The sequence below is a fragment of the Lissotriton helveticus genome, chromosome 2_1 (genome assembly GCF_964261635.1).
Source record: "Lissotriton helveticus chromosome 2_1, aLisHel1.1, whole genome shotgun sequence".
In the NCBI taxonomy this organism is placed as follows: domain Eukaryota; kingdom Metazoa; phylum Chordata; class Amphibia; order Caudata; family Salamandridae; genus Lissotriton; species Lissotriton helveticus.
In genome coordinates this window covers 940,742,096-940,765,287 of record NC_136059.1, presented here as the reverse complement: position 1 = coordinate 940,765,287, position 23,192 = coordinate 940,742,096, and the positions used below count along the sequence as shown (strand labels likewise).

The following is a 23,192-nucleotide window of genomic DNA, read 5'->3' as shown; positions in this document are numbered from 1 at the left end:
CACTGCACCTGACTTCAAGGGGATCTCTGTTCCCCCTTCAAAGTGCAGGCGGGTTGTTGCCTGCATATCGGTTTTTTGCCCACTACGCCACCCCAGTTTGGACCCAGCCATATGCAAATCAGTCTTTACCCTGTGCCTCATGGGAACAGTCCAGACCAAACTGCCAGGGCAGGTCCTCCCTGGACCGGAAACAAGCATCCTGGGACCGGTTTCAGGGTATGTCACCCTTCTTCAACCAGGCTAGCTTGAATCAGTGGCACAGTGAGCAAGGGACCAACGTCTGGGCATACCCATCCCACTTAGGGCAAAAAGTGTTACGGAAAACAAATGATGGACGGAATGCTGACAATGCAAACATTCTCCCCCAGTCACAAAGATCTGGGTTAAATCCATCGTTCTTTTGCCCACTATGCCACCCCAGTTTGTGCGCAGCCATATGTAAATCAGTCTTGACCCTGTGCCTCATGGGAACATTCCAGACAGAACTGCCAGGCCAGGTCCTCCCTGGACCGGAAACAAGCATCCTGGGACCGGTTTCAGGGTATGTCACCCTTCTTCAGCCAGGCTAGCTTGAATCCAGTGGCATCCCTCTTGTAGGTGGGAGCAGTCACTCACTGCACCTGACTTCAAGGGGATCTCTATTCCCCCTTCAAAGTGCAGGCAGGTTTCTGTCTGCACTTTGAAAACATGGAGCAGCTTCAAAGCAGCCACTCCATTTTTCACAGGAATGCGCTGCCCCCAGGGCAGTGCGAGTTTGCAGCTGCCCTCAGGGCAATGCATTCAGCTTAATACGGCCGATTTTCCTTTATTGCGCTGGGCACACCTTTTAAAAGGTGCACCCAGCGCAATGAAGGATATTGCGCTGCATGTATAATGCAGCCCCAGAAGTCAAGTTGTTTAGGTCATGTGGGAGCTCATCACAGCTAACATCAAGACTGTAGTATCTTTGCAGAACTTAACAATCTGATTTCCTGATTGCCCTTTTAAGTATTAAATAGGGGTGACTGAATGAAATTTGAATAATTTACTTTTGTGTAAGTACGCACAATTTTAGAAAATTATTCAAAATAACCAGTAATTATGCCAAGTGCAAATCCATCATTTAGCAATATATATGTCTGCAAGAAATGCGCCCTTGCGTACATTTTTGACACAAATATTTTTGGCGGTAAAACAATGGCTTGAAAATCACAAGCGGTGTTAGCAACAGCAGTTTGCGTTCTAACCATGCAATATTCCAGCATGATCGCTGTCAAATCGTGCCATCAATGGCGTGTAATTACTGGCATAATTACTGAAATGTTGCACACTGTGAAACTCCCGAACAATATGCAAATTATGCAGATCCAATTTAAATTACTTTTGAGCCTATGATTAAAGTAATGGCAGTTCCTCAGCTGGTGTGATATGTCTGAGGATGGAACATCCCTTAAAAAGCACTGGCTAGTTGCTGTAGGCATTACTTACGGAGAGGTACTGGTGAGTGAAAAGTGCATACTTTCGCTGTTGATCAAACACCCACAACCTCCTAGCAGAATTCGCAAACACAATCCATTTTTTTTAGTTCTAAAACAAATTCAAACTGTATTATAGCATGACGTGTTTCAAAACCGACACGGTTACATTAAATATGTGTGTTTTTGTTAAATATTACCTGTATAATAACGCCTTTGGATTTATATTCAGCTTGAAGTGCTCTGGAAAATACAGTAACGAAAGCCTAGAAAAAAACAGATAATAGGTGAGCTCTAGATAACCAGCAACACGTTCACATATAGTGTAACCAATGTTACAGGAAGAATATAATGGGCTGAGTGCTGCAATATATATGCCACTGTCAACTCAAGGGCAACACATACATTTACAAAGTTGGTATCTCAAAGTCACCATATCAATGTGTTTTCACTGGATATTCTGAGAATTACAGATCATTAGAAACTAGATTTCTGGAACAAAATATGAAAACACGGTGGAAGACACAAAGAACGCTAAAGCTGCTTCCAAGGAAACTAAACAAAATTCTCATTTGTAAAAAAAAACTGCAACTAGGCCATTTTACTTCTCGTTTTCTATCATGCCTACCACATGGTCAATGAGAATAGCTTAATTATAACACAATGAAACATGTGTAATAGTAAAAGAAAACTACTCAAATGTTCCACTGAACTCCAGGTTTGGGCCCTAGTTACATGTTCAGGGCTAAATTCAGTCCCTCTGCAAAAGGAGTTTGCACTGGTATTGTAATTACAAGTTAAATTATCACACCCTTTAAAGGAATCAAACCCCTAATTTAGATTTGGGCCCTAATCATTCTGTTAATTATTCAGCTTTAGCTGTCGCTTGCCCTGAAACTGTGAAGCATTTTTATAGTGTAAAGAAGGACATTTTGTATGAGTCTGTTTAAATCTGTGGTTAAAAGTGCATCTTTAAGTTGCACATTTTATCTGGTAATAATCTACAGCCTGCTTCAAAAAAGGTCTAAATGGGGTCTAACGTAAGTGTTTTTTCCTCCCATTGGGTGTTTCTAGGAAGCTTACTGACTTGAATATGTTGCAGGAAATTCAGAGCAGCAGAGAATGTTCCAAATATAGTATTTTAAATGTAGCGTGACTGTTAGAGTCAAAAACACAGGAAAACGCTGCACTGTAAGGAAATGTGTGCAGTCTGGGAGGGACATAATGGAAAAGCAGGAAGTTTTTCCTATATATTGTATTGAAGTTATGGATGTTTGCCAGAATTATTATTATAAGACTATACTCCAGCCTGTGTAATTTGAGACTGACTTGTGCTTCTCTCATGGTGTGGTCACTCTCCCAGCTGTCTTATTGTGATCATATGCAATAAACCTGTTTGTACTCCCTTTGTTGCCGATGTCGTGATTAAGTGATTTTAGCTGCTTAAAGGATTTTTTCCCAACACCCTCACAGTTTTCTAATAGATTCTGGCACTTCGACCCTGCAGAAATGTATTGGGGAAAGGTCTTCGAAAAAAGCAAAGCATGTGGAATGCAGTGTGCTAAATACGGTTCTCCAACTTATGCCTGATTTCCAAGTTAAAAACTGAGAACAGGAGGTGTTTACCACACTCAATAAAGAGGGGCGTAGCTTAGTCAGTAAGATTGGGGGGAATAGTTTCAGGTTTCCCGACAATCACGCTGGCATATAATGTTAAAATACATTACAGGATAAGCAAGGCGTATGAGAGGGTCTTAAGAGTCTGTGGAAAGGGAGAGGAATGCAGATTAGTAGGAATGCTAACTAAGAGAGCTACAATATTTTGTAAAATAATCAACTTTTTGGGGGGCTTTCAAAGCAGAGATGCGCAAGAGTGTGTGTGTGTTTGTCAGTGTGTGCATGCAAAAATCTCAGGGGAAATCAGACACCTCATCATACCCGACTGAAAGCACCCATACACAACTATTGGGTTGAGGTATTACACCCCAAACACAAACACCCCTGGGACTCCGCCCCTGTCAATAAGTACGTCAACCAGGGGTAATGGCAAAATATTTCACTCTACATCTCACAACTTGGAATCAGGGTCTAGGGGTAAACTCAAGGGCCCGGATTGCAAGCTGGAATAAAGTTCTGGTAGGGATTAAAATTCCAAGCCCAGCCTGTAAAAATTTATCAGGAGAAAAATGCAGGAAAAAAAGGCAAAACATGAAAATTCAGTGTGTTAAATAATAATTCTGCATGTTATGCCTCATTTCCAAGTAGGAAACCAAGAATAGGAAGTATTTACCATCGCCAATAAATACCTCACCTTGGGACCAGGTGTGGCAAATATCCCACATTACTCCACACACATTGAAATCCGTGCCAACATTGGCAAATATCCGCACATTATTAATATTATTAGTAAATATTTATAGAGCGCCTGGCTACCCTTAGGCATCCCTGCGCTGTCGATAACAAGCAGAACAGGAGCGAGTGGCTTTAACTAAAGAACGTCCTGAAAAGCCATGGGCCTTATTTATGAAGGTCTTGCGCGGCCGGTGCGCCACTTTTACAATGGGAAAAAGTGACGCACCGGCGGCGCAAGGCCTTCATAAATAAGGCCCCATGTCTTTAACTGCTTCCGGTAAGAAAGATGATATACGGTTGACCGCAGCTGGACAGGGAGAGTATTCCATAGGTTGGCCGCGTTGAAGGAGAACGAACGCCCACCTGAGCGTGCTCTCTATATTTTTGGTTTAATTTTACTATGATGTCAGTACACCATTCCCAATGACTGCTGCCTCCTGGGACTCCTTAAGGAAACGTTAGACACAGGGTTGGGTGCAATTTGCAGTCCGAATAGGCAGGATCAGAGATGGTAGAAACAAAAGAGGACAGGCCTCACAATGGTGTTTATGTGATGATGTCTGTCAGTACTTCAAATGTGCCGGTGCTCACTGGTACTGAGTACCGGCACGTCTTAATTTTACCAAGCTGAGTGCCAGCACTTCTACACTGCCAAGGACAGTAGTGGTGCTCATGAAATGTAAGTTAATTGCTGCTAGTGCTGCTAAGCTCAAGGCTGTCAGAGAAGAACCTATCTGCGCATCACTCTGACAACCTAAGCTCCTTTCAAGCCCTTAGCTGAGCTACTACTAAACTATTCTACAGAGTCTCATTTGTATCATGCAAGGGATGTCCAGGTTTTGGGAATTTCGCCTTCCTGCTATGTCTGACAGACTAGGGCCTGTCCAGGCCTTGTTATCTTAATCACATTCCCACTGTCACTGTGCAGTAACTCAGGAATAATGCCAAGTAAGCCTGTCATGTGAGTATCTAGTTTGCTTGTGTGTGTGTGTTTGCTGCTTGTGTGTATGTTTGTGTGTGAGAAAGACATGAGACCAGAGAGGAAGAGAATTGGGACACTCAGGATATTTGAAAAGAAATGCATGGAATGCTTGTTTTTGTGATTATATAAGATTTTTGCTAAAGACAAGCAAATAGGAGGAGAATGACATTAATAAGCTGCAAACAAAACAAGGCAACATTATTATTTCATACATGCTCTTCATTTGTGCGATGAGTTCACACGTTTTGTTTATAATGATATATTTCTCTCAAGTTTAGGTATGTCCTACAACTAGTGTAGAACTCATTATTAATGATGCTGTGCCAGAGTCTTGTTTGTCCTGGGGCACACTGATTATTAGGCTTAAAGTGCGAATAATAGTACTGTTGATGGCTTGGCTTCATTCATGGTTTAGAAGCTTCTTCAGTTATGATTGGGGCTCCCGGTTTTATGGTATTTACTTTTAAACATTTCTGTATGCATTTATCCACATTAATTTTTTTACCTATCTGTTTGGTATTTATCCATATTTATTTTGTGTTTTAAGAACAAATGGAGTGATCAAATGGTATATTGTTACATTAATTTAACTGATAAACATATACTCATACTGTGATGCCTGTTGCGTTTTGGCAAATTGAGCAGTTAATGTAGCAAAACATTGCACCCTCAGGCAAATATTAGCATTATATACAAATATATGTTAAAAAATGCCTATATTTAAAGAAATACCATACTGTCTTTTAACTTCCCATGCTGTCTATCTGCTCAGCTGCTGGCTTGGAATTCGTGAAGGGCGGCATGAAAAGTCACTCACATCAAGCAACATTTTCTGTACTTTTCCGCTTTTAATAATAAAAACAGACAGGAAACACATAGTTTTCTGTCTGTATTTATCTGTAAAACTCAGTAAAAACTGAAAACTGGGAGTTCTAATTATGATTTAGGTTGTGTTCCCATTAGGTCTTCACACACCACTTTATTAGCATATGTATCTGATAATCTGCATATATGGGAAGTTTGAGACTACTATCAAGGACAAATCAAGGTCAAAATGAATTCTCAATCAAAGTGTCATCATTTCTCGCCCCGCCTCTGGCGCCACCCACTAGTCACGCCCCTAGATCAATTTAATGAGTTCCTGCACTTATTTTTTTGCCATTTAAAGAACTGGATTCTGTGCACCTTGCAACGTCTTTCTCTGAGGGATGAACATCCACGGCACACAGAGCCTTCACTCTGTATTCAAATGCAAAGAAGGTATGACATGCTAAGCACCACCAAATTGCTTCCTAAGAGTGCCAAAAGCGACAGCTCCTCCACTAGGGTGGAGGAACGCTATCCCACACGAAAAATAAATGATAATAATATAATGTTATTATCATTTTATTTTTTGCGGTATTGGCCCCGTTTTATTTAAGGGGGAGGGTGGGGCTGGGCTGTCGGCCAGCAGGGGAAGGAGTGGTATGTGCACTAAAGTGCGCATGGCGATTTGGCCAGATGTCTCCAGCCGGCCAAACCGTCATGCGCACTTTGCATGTTCTCCACCCAGGCTGTTGGTGGATCGAGCTGCAGGTTGGGTCCAAAGGAGGGATTTTTGATGGTGGCCTGGTGAAGCATGGGTCCTCGGTGGGAGCCTCGGCTCCAGTGGGAATCTTGGTGTGGTGGACGTCCTCAGTGGGAACATCTGAGAATACCCCTGGAAGGTCTTTTCGGTGGTCAGATGCTGTTCAACGTTGACCTTGCTCAAGTCTCTCCACGTTTGGACTTTTTTGGAAGTGAAAATTCTTTCAGCAGGGGAAACTGCAGAGCTGAATCCAACTGGCCGTGACTTTGCCATTGGTCACTGGCTTTGTTCGTCTGTGTCAGAAAAGTTCTGAAAAGTTTCTTTAAGTGTCCTAATTTGAGAGTCAGAGGAGTGCACTCTAACACCAGCAAAGGAGTAGGGCCTTGTGGGCACCACTTGGAGATTAGAACTCACTCTTCCAGTAGACGCAAGCAAGGTTCAAGCCACGAGCTGCAACTGATCAGCTGGGCTCTTGTAAAAAGTAGGCTTCTTTCAGATTGTTTGGTCCAATAGCTTAACAGAAGGTCAGCCAACTGACCCTTGGAACCCACTTCTCTGTCCTGGGTACAAGAGGGAGCTGTTTCAACAGAAGATGCAGTCCTTCTCTCTTCTACAGGCCTAGGTATATTCTGAAGGAGATTTCCGGGGTGCCACATTAATGCATGTCAGTAGCTTTTGGGTGGCGGAGACACCCTGATTGATAAGGGTAAAGTTACCAAGGGCAATCCTACCCATTTTGACCTAATTTCTTGGGGGGTTGGCTCTAAACAATCCCACAGTGCACTGTTCTGCCAACATACAAAATGGCTGAACCTTTCTTCGGATGGAATGGGCTCTGGGCACACCCCTGAGGAACACCTCTAAAAACCCAGTTCTGAAACAGACCCCTCACGCGCACACTGGGATTGGAGCCCTTCTGACAACATGGACAATGGAAAGGGCATGCCTAAGTGTGAGTAACATCTGGCTGTGACAGGGGATGACCCTTTGAAGCTTGTGCAGTTAGTGGGCACATCTACCAGGCCATCCTATAAGGAGGTGGCCACACCTCACCTCACCCAAGGTCTTGTTGTTTCCTTTTCTGGAAGCCATTCACACTTTCTTGTAGGGGGGCTGTCAGGCAACTCTGAAAAGTATACTAAAGGCATTAGGCAGAAATATAGAGACTGTCTAAAGTCATTAATTCTGAAATAGATAAAATTTGCTTTAGCGTTAAGTTAGATTTTGTTTAACAATGAAAGTTAGTGTATGGAGTTTTTTTCTAGCTAATGCAATCTGAAATTAGGTGTATTAAGTGTAATAGAGTACCCATTCTTTCTATAGCACAGCTATCCTCGCTAAAGTGAAACAGATTTTGGGCCATTTTCACTGTAAGGACAGGTAAAAGCATTACATACATACGCCCTCCTTTTAAATACTATTCACCCTGCATTAGGGCTGGTAAGGCTTACTTTAGGGGTGAATTACTGCTATATAAAAGGAAAACTTAGACCTGGCCACTGGTTGAAATAACAGTTTGAAACCTGCTCATGTAGCCTGCTGTTGTATGCCTAGAACAGGCTTTTCCAAAGAGTAGATCGAAAGCTACTGGTAGCTATCCAGCTGTCTTTGAGTAGCTCTCCTGTGTGCCTCCCAGCCTGCTAAATTAAAAGCTTTTGCTTAGTCGGATTCAATACATGTACGCAAAAATTGAAAAGTGCCTATTCGGGCCAAAGTTATGTGTATTTGTAGAACTCAAAAGATGGTGTTTAGAGAGAATTATTACTAATATGAACTTGGTGCCAAAGGCATTACAGCATTGGCTGTTATGTATTACCCATACAGAGGCATTTCACATTGACAAAGCATTTTTTCATTCATGCTGGGAACCTTGACCAATGCACTGAGATGATCACTGCTGGCAATCTTGCTTATGGTGGGCACTAATGTTATCTTTTCTGACGTGCTCAGGATTAAAACTCAAAAAATATTTGTAACCCGGAACGATTTTCACTCAACATGAGTAGCTGTTACTATAGAAGAGGTTGAAGACCCCTGGCCTATAGTCATGCTTTACATAGTTGCTTTAGTGGTGGCTCAATAGGTGATGTAGTCTACCAGTGTGTTGGAGCGGAAATCTCACAGTAATCTCTCTTTGGAAAATGTAGGAAATGTGGCACCATCACCTTTGATTACCGTCACCCTTGATTCCGCTCAAGGCAATGGATCTTTGCCACCGTGTTTTTAACAGGGAGCTCCTTCATAAACATGGGCAAGTAATCAAATATAAATAATAATGAGAGTTGTGAGTACTTTTAAAGGGATGTATTTTCCAATCAAAATGTAAGTTTTTCTAACTCTTCATTCATTAGTCAGGTATCAATCAGGTTACAGAATTGATAATAGAAAAATTAAGTTAGTACAAAGCATATAATAAATTGCAAACCGCACGTTCCATAAAGGCACAAAGAATGCCTATTCTAGGACAATGAGTCAGTTAGAACTCATGAAGAGTTCAAGAATAGAAGCAAGAGTAAGATTAGAATAAAGCTAAATCGATAATTAATAATAGCAGAATCTCCCATGAAAAGACATAAAGCATTGAGGAAATAAGCCTTAGGAAAGCCGGTTAGTCAAAGCATAAAGCTTGGGGATTTTAACAAATTTCAGAATGGATAAAAACTGCATCTAATCTGCTTATGGCTACCTCTGTTCTGCTCTCCATCAAGGCCTGACCTCTCCTATCCCTGCATCTGCAAATCACATCTGCTCCCCTCCTTTCATTTCTACATCGGAATCTGAAACTCCTCTGCAGCCTTCTGTCTCTAAATCTGTCTGCCTATCTCTCACAAAAGGCTCTGCAAAGGTTCTGAAACTCCTAACTAGGAACAGGTTTATCGAAGAATAATGTTACAAAGCATGTAGAGTGACTTCGTCTTCCTGCAACTGGAATCCTGTATTTTCCAAAAGGATGACTCCACCCCTCAGCAGATTGCCTACGTCATCTCTCAGACAGGCGAAAGTCCTTCCCACAGCATATTCTGCATCTTGTTTAATATAATATAATCTCCTAACCTTTCTCTAAAGAAACATATTATATCTAACTAAACACATAACTTGAGCTGCAAAAAAACGTTTTATTTAAGCAATAAACATTAAACATAACATGGTAATGCACTTTTAAAATATGTGTGTTTTCTATTCTCTCTAAAGCAAAGAATGAAATGAGACTTTCCAGCAACTACAGAACTAAAGCTCCTAGGTCACAGCTATGAATTATGCCACTGTTCTCTCTTCACATCGAGAAAGAACTTCCTTTGCTTATCTCGATGGCCAACAGCAATTCTGGGAGCAAGAGCTAAATCAGGAGTGCTGTTTCTGTTTTTCTACATTATAAAATGTCGTGCTAATTCTAATACAAAATATATTCTACTAATGCACATTTAACATTTTTGCAAGTTAAAATCACATTTCCGTAGTGAGAACAAAATCGAAACTAAACACATTTAAGTCAAGCTATGAATTCATTGTGCTATGTTTTACATGAACTGCTAAATGGAAAGCGTCTATCAGTTAGCATATGAATATCAAAGCTTCATGTTTTCACTTTGCAGTCCCAATGTCTGCGTGTCACTTTTTAAATGTAGTTTCGTTTCTGAAGCTCAAGGCAGGTTTTCCATTGGTGATGCATAATATTAAATGAGATATTCATGCTCCTTCAAGTGTCAATAAACTTACCGGAGCTGGGCACATGAGTTACCATATACTAGAGACTAATAGGTAAATTAAAGGTGACAATTAGAGTTTTTAACAATTACAACATATTTTAGGGGTCAGAGCAGATGCACAGGTCCCTGATTAGAAGTATCCCAGTGTACAGAGTCCAAAAAACACGCCAGCATCAGTGCAAAAAATGGGAATGATCATGCAAAACAAGGCATTTTCTTACAGGAAGAATAACAAGTATTTGTTTAACACTCATTGCACTGTGTGTGTTGTTAGACGTTCCTACATTATCAGGGCCATTGCAACTGAATAAGAAAATATGGTACCCCACACAATACAGAAGATGCTTCTTGGAATTTGTATCCCTGTTTATGTACTAACCATATAATCAGATGTGGTTTTAAAAGAGCCTTAAGTTTAACGTTTTTATTTTTTTGATATATGGGTTGTTCATGATATTTCAATGTGTGTACAGGTTTATCATTGTGTAATGCAACTTGTTTGGCTGTCTGAAGGATATCAGTAGAGTTTCTGACAACTTTTCATCTCATGATGCATTCCAAATCCCGAGCAATCTGGTGAATGACTTCCAACTAGGTTTGGTGTGTAACCACAAAGGAAACAACTACAGGAGGGTATGGAGTGCTTACGTAGATCTGTTCTGCTTGCAATCATTTAAGAGCTTCCATCTGGATGGACTATATTGAAGCCAATACTAAAATGTATAGGATCATATACACTAGCAGTTCAAATTGATAGTATATTCTTGCTGTAAAGTAGTACATTAAAAGTTTGATTTGGAGGGTGATGTAGCCCTTTGTTCCCAGCCTGCCCTAAATAGGTGGCCAAACATCGGTATATCTTTGTTCTTGTTATGGTTCCTCCTTCTGTATCAAGTAAAAATGAAGAGTAAATGTGAAGTCATTGTGAGGTAATGTGAACTGTCCAAGTTGAATTACTTACTTTGTACTTTGCATAACCTTTTGCAGTGTCTCCGTCATAAACACATGCAAAAGATGCTGGTTGAATGTAGGTATAAACAATATCATCTTCTTATAATATTCCAGTTCGATACCATTAATCATTTGATGTCTTCCAAATAAATGTTGTTCCATCTGTTCTAGACCTTGTAACAATGCATTCTGAAAGACTAATATGTACTTTGTGCACCTAGGTGTAAGACTCTTTTTTGATACGCACTATTTCAGAGTGTAGACTTACATATTTTCACCTACTCCACTCAGTGGGTGAAGACATCTAAAACTGAACTGAGAACTGTAAGCTTACTACAGGTAACTTTTCACACGTAGGTGAAGATGTCTGCCACAGTGGCGAAGAACTCCCAATGGGAAGGAATAAGGAAAATGAATCACACTTTGTTATTAAAAAATATTACAAATACATTAATACAAAATATGTCAAACTAAAATAATTATTTGCATCCTAACACTATTGAAGTAAAATGTGAGAACTAATTAACTCTTCAAAATAAATGTTTATTCAAAAACTACAGGTCTGACTTCACTTTTCATTGCACTTGTAGATTTCACGTGATATGTTTTCAATCAGGATATTTAAATGGTTGAACAAACTTTATTGAATTGTTGATGAGCTAACTTGCTGTGCAGGCGAAACACGTCCGACAACAGCTGACGTTTGAATTAAAAACTCATATCAAAGACACAGCGTCATCATCCTTACTATGTGAGGCTTTGTGGCCATGGAATCTGGACTGTGCTTGGCGAGTCCAGTTCCGCGACACGCCCTCTGATTTGGAGATGTGGCGGAATCTACACAAGCGCTGTTAAAAAAAAATATATATATATAGAGATTTGATGGTGGATTTAAAGATGCAAGACCAGGCTTGCGAAAGAAGGCTACTGCTCTGTAATAGTGTTTGGCGGCTTTTCATGGACTTGGTTTTTCTATTATAGTATGCTGCCAGAACCGCTGCAGTGTCAGAAATGTCCACCCGCCAACTTTGTGTTGGGACATGATCAAATAGAAGGATATTGGTTACTACACCTTTGCCTGTGGGTGAATTGCATCGTAAGGAGTAATGGCGGCGAACGAGGGAGACACAGCTTGACTTCTAATGTATGTGCTGTTACTGTCGGCATAAGTGACTGCATTTGTCAACTGCTGCAAATTAAACTGTAACACATACCTTGTATCTACTGAGAGATGACACCTACTCAAGGTAAAATAACTTTACGAGTGACATTAGCAGAAACAACATGAATTGAGAGCAGTCCTCTTTTGCTGTTTATTAGGCATCCACCAATCACAGTGTTTTGAGATGTATTTAAACACTCTATATGTAACATGCCAAAAGTCAATCAACATTGAAAAAGGCGAGTGCCGAAATTGGTCTGTTGGGTGAATAAAGCCTGTGTCTGGAACCCGTGAGTGCTCCTCTTCTCTGTGGTGAGAGCTTTGATGGTGGATTTAAAGATGCAAGACCATGCTCGCGTAGGGAGGAACTCGTTATATGAAGGGTTACACAAAATAAAATAAACCACCCTTACTAGCATTTTTAGTTTTAATGAACTTTTACTAATTTTAATTGAAATTGTATTTAAATAATATAAATTCTTATTTACTAATAGTTAAAAATTGATTTTTTGAAATAGTGTGACTCTCCCTAAAACGCCCTTAAACCCCTCCTTTCATTTCCCTAAATCCTTCTCATTTAGTAGTACTTATTGTCCATTTTCCATGTTCTATGCTCCTGCCACCCCTCTCACATTTACTACAAGAATGAACATAGACCTACTTGGGAAGAGATTTCCACTGGATTGGTACAGATCTCAGCACCTAAATATCTTGAGGCGGAGGTCTCTGCACTTAGGTTTGTAAATAGCATTCTGTAGTACAAGAGTACTACTACTGTCTTAATACTTCTCACTTACTACAAAATGCAGTTTGTTAGTAGGTCCCTTTATGTTGTTTCTGCAAATTTTACTTAGACATGCGCATTTATGGTTCCAGTCTTAAAGGAGGGCCAAAAAACGGATTGTCCCCTACTTTCGTACATCTCCTTTATTGCCATCTCCTTTGACCTGATACTAGACGTTTACAAGGAGAAACGATTTGATGGGCAAAGCAAGGAAAACTGAGATTAGTAGATTATGATTTTAAAAAATTGTGTTCGATTGAACCTCACTAAAGGTTGATTGTTATTTGATGTTGGTTTTTGACGTATTGTCTGTGATTCTGGTTTTGTGGTATCAGATGTATTTCTGTATGAATTTGTTTTGATGATTTTGTTAATATCTGTTATATGATCCGTTGTTTTACTTTTATGGTTTGTATATAGAACCAACCAAATAAAATAAGCTAAAAATGCAAAAGAATCGACAGACTCCACCTAGTCATTCCTTTTTAAACAGTGACAGTTATGTATTTCTTGCCATCACAAGTCTATCGATACATCAAAAATTTTAAAGACATACTCTAACAAGCACTTGCAATGCAATAGGTCTCGCATTTGCGATAGTTTGGGCTAGTAGCATTGTAAATTTAAATGCCTTTTAGTTATCTCTGAAGCGGAACACAAGCAACCCAGGACTTGTTTTGCCCTAGTTGCGGGCTCATAAGCCGGGTACATCTTGATTCAGGACTGATTTGCATATGGCTGGGTCTAAAGGGAGGTGTCATGGTGGTCGCACCTCACCCTAGCCCGCAGACTCCACGACGTGGGAATCCAGAACAAGGTCCTTGACTGGATCCTATCTTTCCTCTCCGGCAGAATGCAATGAGTCAGACTCCCTCCATTTCTCTCAGAACTGACTCCAACCACCTGCGGAGTCCCGCAAGGATACTCTATCAGCCCTACCCTGTTTAACATCTACATGGCCCGCTTGAGTCCGCCGTCAGACCACACGGACTCAACATCACATCGTACGCAGATGACACCCAACTCGTCCTCTCCCTACCCAATGAACCCAACATCACCAAACGCAACTTTCAAAACGGTATGGATACTGTCGCCAGGTGGCTGAAGAACAGCTGCCTTCAACTCAACACAGACAAAACCGAAGTACACATCTTGGGCCCACACCCCAACGCCTGGAACGACAACTGGTGGACCCCGCCCTCGGAGATCCCCCACCCCCACAGACCATGCACGCAACCTTGGAATCTTCCTATCATCCTGGACTCAGAACTCAAAATGGACCACCAGATAAACACCATCACCTCCTCCTGCTACCACACACTCGACCTCCTCCGAAAGACTTACAAGTGGATCCCCCATGAACACAGGAAAACGGTCACACATGCCCTCATCAGTAGCAGACTGGACTATGGTAACGCACTTTATGCTGGGATCAACAAGAACCTCCCCCGCAAACTTCAGAACTTCCAGGACGCCACCGCCAGACTCGTTCTCAACCTAAAGTGCCACAGCCACATCAGCCAGCAACTACGGACCCTACAGTGGCTCCTCGTCGAGAAGAGAATCACTTTCAAGCTTCTCACCCGTGCAGACAAGGCCCTTCCCAACACCAGAACCGCTAACTTGAACCACTGCCATGCATTCCACGCTCCCCAGCATTCTGTCCGCTTGACCCAGCTCTCCCTCACTACAGCACATCGGCTCAAGAAAAGCAGAACAGGATGGCGCTCCTTCTCCCTCCTCGCGGCCAAGGCATGGAAATACCTACCTCTCCTCCTGCAACAGATTGCATCGCTCTCTCTCTGAGTTCCTAAAAGACCTCAAGACCTGGCTCTTCAATGGAACTCAGTGAAGCCTTCTGGATCTGCGCCCCCCCCCCCATCAGCCCCTTGAGACCCGTTTTGGGTGAGTAGTGTGCACTCTACAAACCCATGATTGTTGATTGATCAAAATAACAATGGATGGGGATGCGGGCCAGAGTAATGACCAGTGTTTGAGATTGATTCAACCATTCCATCCATTCCTTTTTGTATACTTTGAGGAATTAAATAATTTAATTAGGTGGATATTGCTCTAAAAGTGTTTTGCACAATAGTATTAAACTATATTTGACTAAACCTAAATATCTGGAGAACATCTCCTTCATTGCTAGGTTCTGTATCTCAGCCAATGATGTGGAAAGGTCTAAATCCACATTACTATGAGAAGAGAAAAAAGGAAAGTAATTGCAGTTGATGAGTAAGGAGAGTCATGCCCATCTATAAACTATGCCAATATCTTAGAAGGAAAATTTTATTTATTTCATTTTAGATTTTGCTGCGCTGCCCAGCCAGAGTATTATAACTTTTTTTAAAGTCTCTGTTTTTCAGCTTCAAGTATGGGAGGCAACAGTGTGAGGTCAGGTTGCGGTTTGATTTTTATTGTTGAGGTTCCAATCCGGGCTTCCACATTTAACCATAATGTGTGATCCTGGGCAGGTAACTATGCTAGTAACAGCTATTGAAAGGGAGAGGGGTGAGTTTACAAAGGGACGATCTCTTAAAGCGATCAAATGTGTCCTGCTGTATTGAGGCTGGTGCTCTAGGAGATCACTGTATACCCATTGTCCACAGGCTAAGCACTTTTTAAAGGGCAACACACTCTTCCACCACTTTTCCAAATACTTCCCACAGTGGACGCTTCTTCGTAATACCCACTCACTGCATTCAATATTTCCTACCTGAGAAATACACCTAACATCTTGGACAACAACTTAAAGTGTTGTATTTTTACCTTAAAGCAAACATTACACGCTCACAGCTGACATTCTGCATGTGGCACAGGTTTGTCTCCCTCAAACTGAGCCAAGGATGAGAAATTGAGTTTGCCATACTGCAGTGCAATCTCAACCCATCATCTGCAATCTCAACCCATCATACTTCCGAGGTTGAAAAGCAGAGTGACGTTAAATTGGATAATAGTAAAAAGTTATTCACATGATTTAGAAATGGCAAAGCAGCGCTAAAACCCTGCTTTGTTGCAAACCCTACTAAACTAAAAATTGTGTCCATTTTCATCTTTCCACCGACACAACATGGAGAAGAGCGTCATAGCTATGCAGTGTTTAAAGGGGTTAAAGGCCGGTGGTAACTGCAGGGAGGTTAGGTCTCCAGTGGTACAAGATCCACACATGTCAGAAGATCATCTACCTCCAAGCTGAGGTGCGGGCAGGTCTTAAGCCTGTGCAGAAGAGCACACAAGTGGCCCCGAAGGCTACTTTGACACGCAGGAATTTAATCGGCGACGCTAAAAAAACATTCAATAATAAATTAAAACATGAAACTATTAAAAAAAAATTAACTTACATTTCCCAATACAATAAGTGCAACAGTAGGGAAAATGTTGGATAGCGGAATAATTAAATACCACATACACCAATCCGATGGGACACAATAGTGTTAACAAGTGTCCAATTGTTTGCTTGCAATGGGATACTGTTGATATGTATTTGAACCCAAATGTTTTACACAGTCAACGCACTGTGTCTATCAGGAATTTGGTTGCCTGCCACTAAACCATTTTGTGGATATTACTGGCATTGTCACCAAAGGGCATAATATATACAGATAATCAAAGAATGCCCCTAGACCCACTTGTAACACATAAATAATTCTAGACGGTAGGGGTGGGGCTCTGAAGGAGGGGAGGTTTGTGGGTTAAACCTGGTTGTACCTGTCTTTTAGTGACTGTTCGTGCAGCAGAGACGTGACACGGTGCACGTGATTTATGCAGCCTCTCCCGTTCTTACCACATGTTCAGAGAGCCTGGGGTTTACTGATAGAATATCGATGTAACAAACATCTATGTTCTAAATATCGAACAAAAAATATCTACTGCAAAACTGTTGACTCCAATACCTTAACAGGTAAGTACAAAAGTATTGAATCAAAAATATTGAGGTAAAAAATATAGATGTAAAAAATATTGATTTAAAAATATATAAAATAAAATAATATATAGTAAATATATTAAATATTAATATTATTTTTTTAACAAAATAAACTATATTTAATATACATTTTAACTAAATTTAACAAATAAACCTAATTAAAAAAATATAAACACACAAACATAAACATTTATACATATAATTACTTAAAAATAATTTATTAACTATTATCTTTATTTCATTTTTAAACTTAAAAATTATATAAAAATATATATATCAATAATTAAAAAAACATTCGATAATAAATTAAAACATGAAAATATTTAAAAAAATTTACTTACATTTCCCAATACAATAAGTGCAACAGTAGGGAAAATGTTGGATAGCGGAATAATTAAATTTACTATTTCAGCTCCAGTGAGTACAACGGTAGGGAAAGTGTTGGATAGTGGAGGAGTAAAAATGACTATTCTCACTCCAGTGATAGCTAGCAACAGTAGTGAAAGCGTTGGATAGTTGAGGGAAAGAAATTACTATTCCCACTCTAAAGAGTGCAACAGTAGGGAAAGTGTTGGATAGCGGAGGGGTAAAAATTACCATTCCCACTCCAAAGAGTGCAACAGTAGGGAAAGTGATGGATAGCGGAAGGGTAAAAATTACTATTCCCACTCCAGTTAGTGCAAAAGTAGGGTAAGTGTTGGATAGCGGAGGAATTACATTTACTATTCCAACTCCTGTGAGTGCAACAATAGGGAAAATTTTGGATAGCGAAGGGGTAAAAATTACTATTCCCACTCCAGTGAGTGCAACAGTAGGGAAAGAGCTGGATAGCGGAGGGGTACAAATTACTATTTCCACTCCATTGAAAGCAACAGTAGGGAAAGTGCTTAATAGCAGAGAGGTAAAAATTACTATTCCCACTTCAGTGATTGCAACATTAGGGAAAGTGTTGGATAGCAGAGAAACAAAAATTACTAATAAACAATTGAAAACCCCCCAAAAATATTACAACATTTAAAAAATCATTAAAATAAATAAACAATATTTTAAAAATATAAAATTAAATATATTAAACACATATGATATTAATTACATATAACAAAAACGAACAAATAACATATCAAATAAATTATGAAATACATTTATAATTTTTTTTTTTTAAAAGAAGCAAATATTAACAAACAAAAAAGATTAATGTATTTATTTTATTTCCTACCCTATGACTCCACACCAGTAACAAAACACTTAAAAAATATTAATTCAATGTATTTCCATAATTATCATAATTAATAATCAATAAGAAAATTGTATTAATAAAAAATAATAATAAACATTCATTGAGTACACATGCTTTAACCACCTTTTACCCCTTTAAAAGTAACAACAAAACACAAAACAATAAACAATTACACAAACTAAATATCAAATAATTAATATTAACTATATAATAATTAATTAAACACAAAATATTCACCACCCTTTACTCCTATAAGCACCACAACACACACCTAAAATTAATTACATAATTACCATAATGAATTACTAATTAATTAATTCAAATTAATTAACAAAGAATTATGAATTCATGAATTAAACATAAATTACTGCCCACCCTGTACACCTATAAATATCACATCACACACCTGAAATTATTTACATAATTACCATAATTAATTAACAATTAACTAATTAAAATCAATTAACAATCAATTATTAATTAATTAATAACAAATTACTTTACCCATTTAACACAATAACACCTCAATTAAACAAATAATAAATAAAAAATGTTCAATGCATGTAATATAACAAAATTATTTCCCACCCTTTTCCCCAATAAACCCACAACCCTCTACGGAACTAAAAAGACAAAATTCAAATAAATAAATATTAATAACAACTAAAAATAAACAATTCATTTTATATAATTAAATTACTTCCCATCCTATTCCCCTATAAACCTGCAACTGGCTAAGGAACTAAAAACACAAAAATCAAATAAAAATAAATAAATAACTACTAAAAATTTAACATATATATGAAACTATATTTTTGCAAACAATATTTTACACTTCTGCATTTTTAACATCAATATTACTTACCTAAATTCGATATTCTTGACCACGAGAATTTGTCTGTTGATATTTCTGACGCACGATATTTTTAACTCTTTATTTGTGTAAATGGATATTTTTTATTCGATATTCTGTCTCCGTACCGAGTCTAGGGCAAGATGGTGAAGAGTGAAGACACTATATTGCGTGCGGCCGCCATTGCTTAAGGGCAGCGTCCTGAGAGTAGTCTATGCGACGGCCACCATTGTGAAACAAAAAAGCGTCAGCACAGCAAGTGAAATAGATCATTTTATCAAAGTAAATAAGTGGGCGCAACGATAGTTTGTGCGCCCGTGCCTGAAATTGACTGGTATGATGCCTATGCTGTCCCTTATCCCAGGCTAGTGATGTTGGCGGTGAGCCCGTCCTCAAACGGGGCTGTGGGAGGGGCGTGTTTGATGATTTAAAAAAAATAATATTTGCAATTCAATAGGTCTAGCATTTAAATACGAGACCTATGGTATTGGAAAGAAGAGGCCGTCATTGTCCCGGCTGCTTACTGCAGGCACAACGTGCTTTGCTTACATTCAAACATGTCGTGCCAGCAGTAGGAGAAACTCAATAAAGAAAATAGTACTTACAGAATAAATATAGCATCATGTGTAACAACCGAAGTAATAGTGAGGTTACATATGCAGTCACAGGGGAAGGCATTAGGTGATATACCGAGAGGACAGCTTTGATGAAGGTGTGACTACAAGCCCCTCTACCCCTGCTGACCATGAGGCAGAATTCTGCCTAAACAGAAAAACGGTGTATCAATGAATAACCATATCTTATTTTGTGTACACACAATAGGTGTGCACCCCACTATATCCATATCTCATGACTAATAAGGAGTGGTACGCACGGGGCTGGACCCCGTGTGGTCCTGAAGAAGAGCTTATAGGGGACGGCTCAAAACTAGTTTACCCAATACTAGGAAAACCACACTCATTACAGTTAGGTTTCTCCCTGGTATTTAAAACATACCAACTAGAAGCAAGAATAAAACATTAGCTCACTAGCTAAGTATTTTTAATTATTTTTTTTCCACTCTACTTCACTGCACCACATAACTTCACCTAAAATAACATGAACCTAACCTTAACCTCTACCTCCTCCCGTTTTTTGATTGTAGGTTACAAATGAAGACAAGGCGGTACTAAGGAGGGACTAACAAGCCTAATAACGAATTAGAAGCCAGCATTTACAAAGGACAATGACACAAGCCAATGACAAATATGGGGGAGAGTGGGCAGGGCTTCTATTGCATACTCGACTACAACAAGTCTCGCAGAGCAGCCGCATGCGCCCCTACTCTAGGCTCGACCTAGAAATGGACCCCCCCAAACACTGTAGAAACATTCTAGAACATATGGACCCATGAACGAAAGTGGCCTAAGCCATTTTAGTTGCCAGTACAAACTTGCTTGCACATTTTCTCGGCTTTCTCCTGCTTTCACTGTGCATATGGTCCTAATCAAGACTAGCTGAAGGAAAGGAAAACATTACAAGCAGACGTCAGAAATGTTTAAGAGAACTTCCTGACCAAGCCAATCATCACAAATGGATGTTACATCCACAGTTTAATGTCTGCTGAAGGAGAGAGGCATAGCCTTACTGAGTCCCGAAGGAGTACATGTGTTGAAAGGCCTCACGTTGGGAATTGGCTCTGGTTGAGTGAACACCAGATCCTGTTGGAGAACACCATGCACCTCATAACTGTGAACACCAAATCCTCTTGGGGAAAATTCATCACCTTGCTTTATGTCTGAGCCAACTTGAAAAGAATATGTGGGTCGTAGATAAGATGGATAAAGTATTTAATCTAAGATAACAGATACACAGGTCCATTAGCCAGGGAGCCCAAGGCAGCAGCTGCCACTGCCTGGAGGCTGCTGCTTGCAAGGACGCATTCTAAATGCAGGTTCCATAACTAGAGCATTGCACAAAACAATACAGCTTAGCGGGAAATCAAGGCCTTTCACCAGAGATACTAGCGTGAATGCCACCGTAACAACAAATAATCAAAGTAAGTAATAGTAATAGCTACACACAATAGCATTGTATCTAGGAGAACAATTGAACCACAGAGTACTGCCCGGATCCCCATGTCAAAAATTTGCAGGGCATATTTACAAGGAAATGGCAGCACACAGGGCTGCAAATTGTCCAACGTTGCGCTCCGCAATTTCCAAAACATAGGGAAGCGCCATATTTACAACAATACAGGGCAACCCTATGTTTTCCTTAGCACTAAAAATAGCTGCCTAGCGCCAGCCCAGACACATTTGTGCCATAGTGGGAGGTTGCCTGTGTTACTGGGAATGATTGTTTATGTGCAGGGTGGTGTTCCTTACTGCACATAAACAATCATTAATGGCACTTTGCTCTTTCTATGTGTGGTGCAGAAAGCAGCACACATAGAAAATGAAACGAGCATTTACAATGCAATGGTCTCGTCTTTGTTAAATAACGGGGTTACCCAATGCACTCAGACAGTAACACAATTGTTGTTAAGTAACAAATAACGATTCTGTACAATAAGAGCAAAGCAACAGAAGATGTCTAGGAATCTCCAGAGGGGGAGTTGTCCATTGGAGTCCTTTATTGTTTCAATAAAGGATTCCAATGGACAACTCCCCTTCTGGAGATTCCTAGACATCTTCTGTTGCTTTGCTCTTATTGTACAGAATCGTTATTTGTTACTTAACAATTGTGTTACTGTCTGAGTGCATTGGGTAACCCCGTTATTTCTGCAGTTGGTAGTTTTACTACTCACCTTGAGTGGTTCCAAGGGCTCTCCACTCACCCTTTGCACCACCTGATACAAACCTACTATTTATCCAGTGTGTTAATTGTTATGGCAGTGCACCTTTTCTTGTGACTACAAGCCCTTTGGTATTTTCACTCGTCTTTGTTAAAGTTAGAGCTATTGGCATTGCTCATGACATTATTTTTGTTTTTAAAACATATAAATAAATGGCATTGTCATTTACAATGCCAATAGCTTAATCTTTTGCAAATGCGAGACCTATTGCATTTGCACCCACACACACACACAGAGGCACAAGCACCCACACACACACAGAGCGACACGCACCCACAAACACACAGAGCCACACGTACCCACCCACACACACAGAGCCACACGCACCCACCCACACACACAGAGCCACACACACAGAGCCACACACACAGAGCCACACACACACAGAGCCACAGCCACACACAGCCACAGCCACACACAGCCACACACACACACAGCCACACACACACGGAGCCTAACACACACACGGAGCCTAACACACACAGAGCCCAACACTCACAGAGCCGAACACACACAGAGCCCAACACACACACAGACACCAACACACACACAGACACCAACACACACACAGACACCAACACACACACAAACCAACACACACACAGAGCCCAACACACACACACAGAGCCCAACACACACACTCACAGAGCCCAACACACGCACACAGAACCCAACACACACACACAGAGCCCAACACACACACAGAGCCCAACACACACACAGAGAGCCCAACACACACACAGAGCCCAACACACACACATAGCCCAACATACACACAGAGCCCCCACACACACAGAGAGCCACACACACACACAAAGCTTCACACACACACACAGAGCCCCCCACACACACACAGAGCCACACACACACACAGAGCCACACACACACAGAGCCACACACACACAGAGCCACACACACACACAGAGCCCAACACACACAGAGCCACACACACAAACACAGAGCCCAACACACACAGAGCCCAACACACACACAGAGCCCAACGCACACACACAGCCACACACACACAGCCACACACACACACAGCCACACACACAGAGCCCAACACACACACACACAGAGCCCAACACACACAGAGCCACACCCACACACACACACACACACCCACACACACCCAGAGCCACACACACACACACACACACACACAGCCACACACACATACACAGAGCCACACACACACACACAGAGCCACACACATATACACAGAGCCACACACACATACACACAGAGTCACACACGCACAGAGCCACACACGCACAGAGCCACACACAGAGCCACACACACACACACACACACATAGCCACACAGAGCCACACACACACAGAGCCACACACACACACAGAGCCACACACACACAGAGC

At 40.6% G+C, this 23,192-nt stretch overlaps 1 protein-coding gene across 4 annotated transcripts in view; it reads right to left on the bottom strand.

Annotated features, from left to right (window-relative positions):
- The window catches only part of HSD17B3 (hydroxysteroid 17-beta dehydrogenase 3), a 910,057-nt gene that overhangs the window by 160,702 nt on the left and 726,163 nt on the right, over window positions 1-23,192 (bottom strand). For all 4 annotated transcript variants that reach the window (XM_078675687.1, XM_078675688.1, XM_078675690.1 and 1 more), the window contains one exon: window positions 1,655-1,720. In XM_078675687.1, coding sequence (XP_078531813.1) covers window positions 1,655-1,720 — 66 coding nt within the window. The remainder of the gene's footprint in view (window positions 1-1,654; window positions 1,721-23,192) is intronic.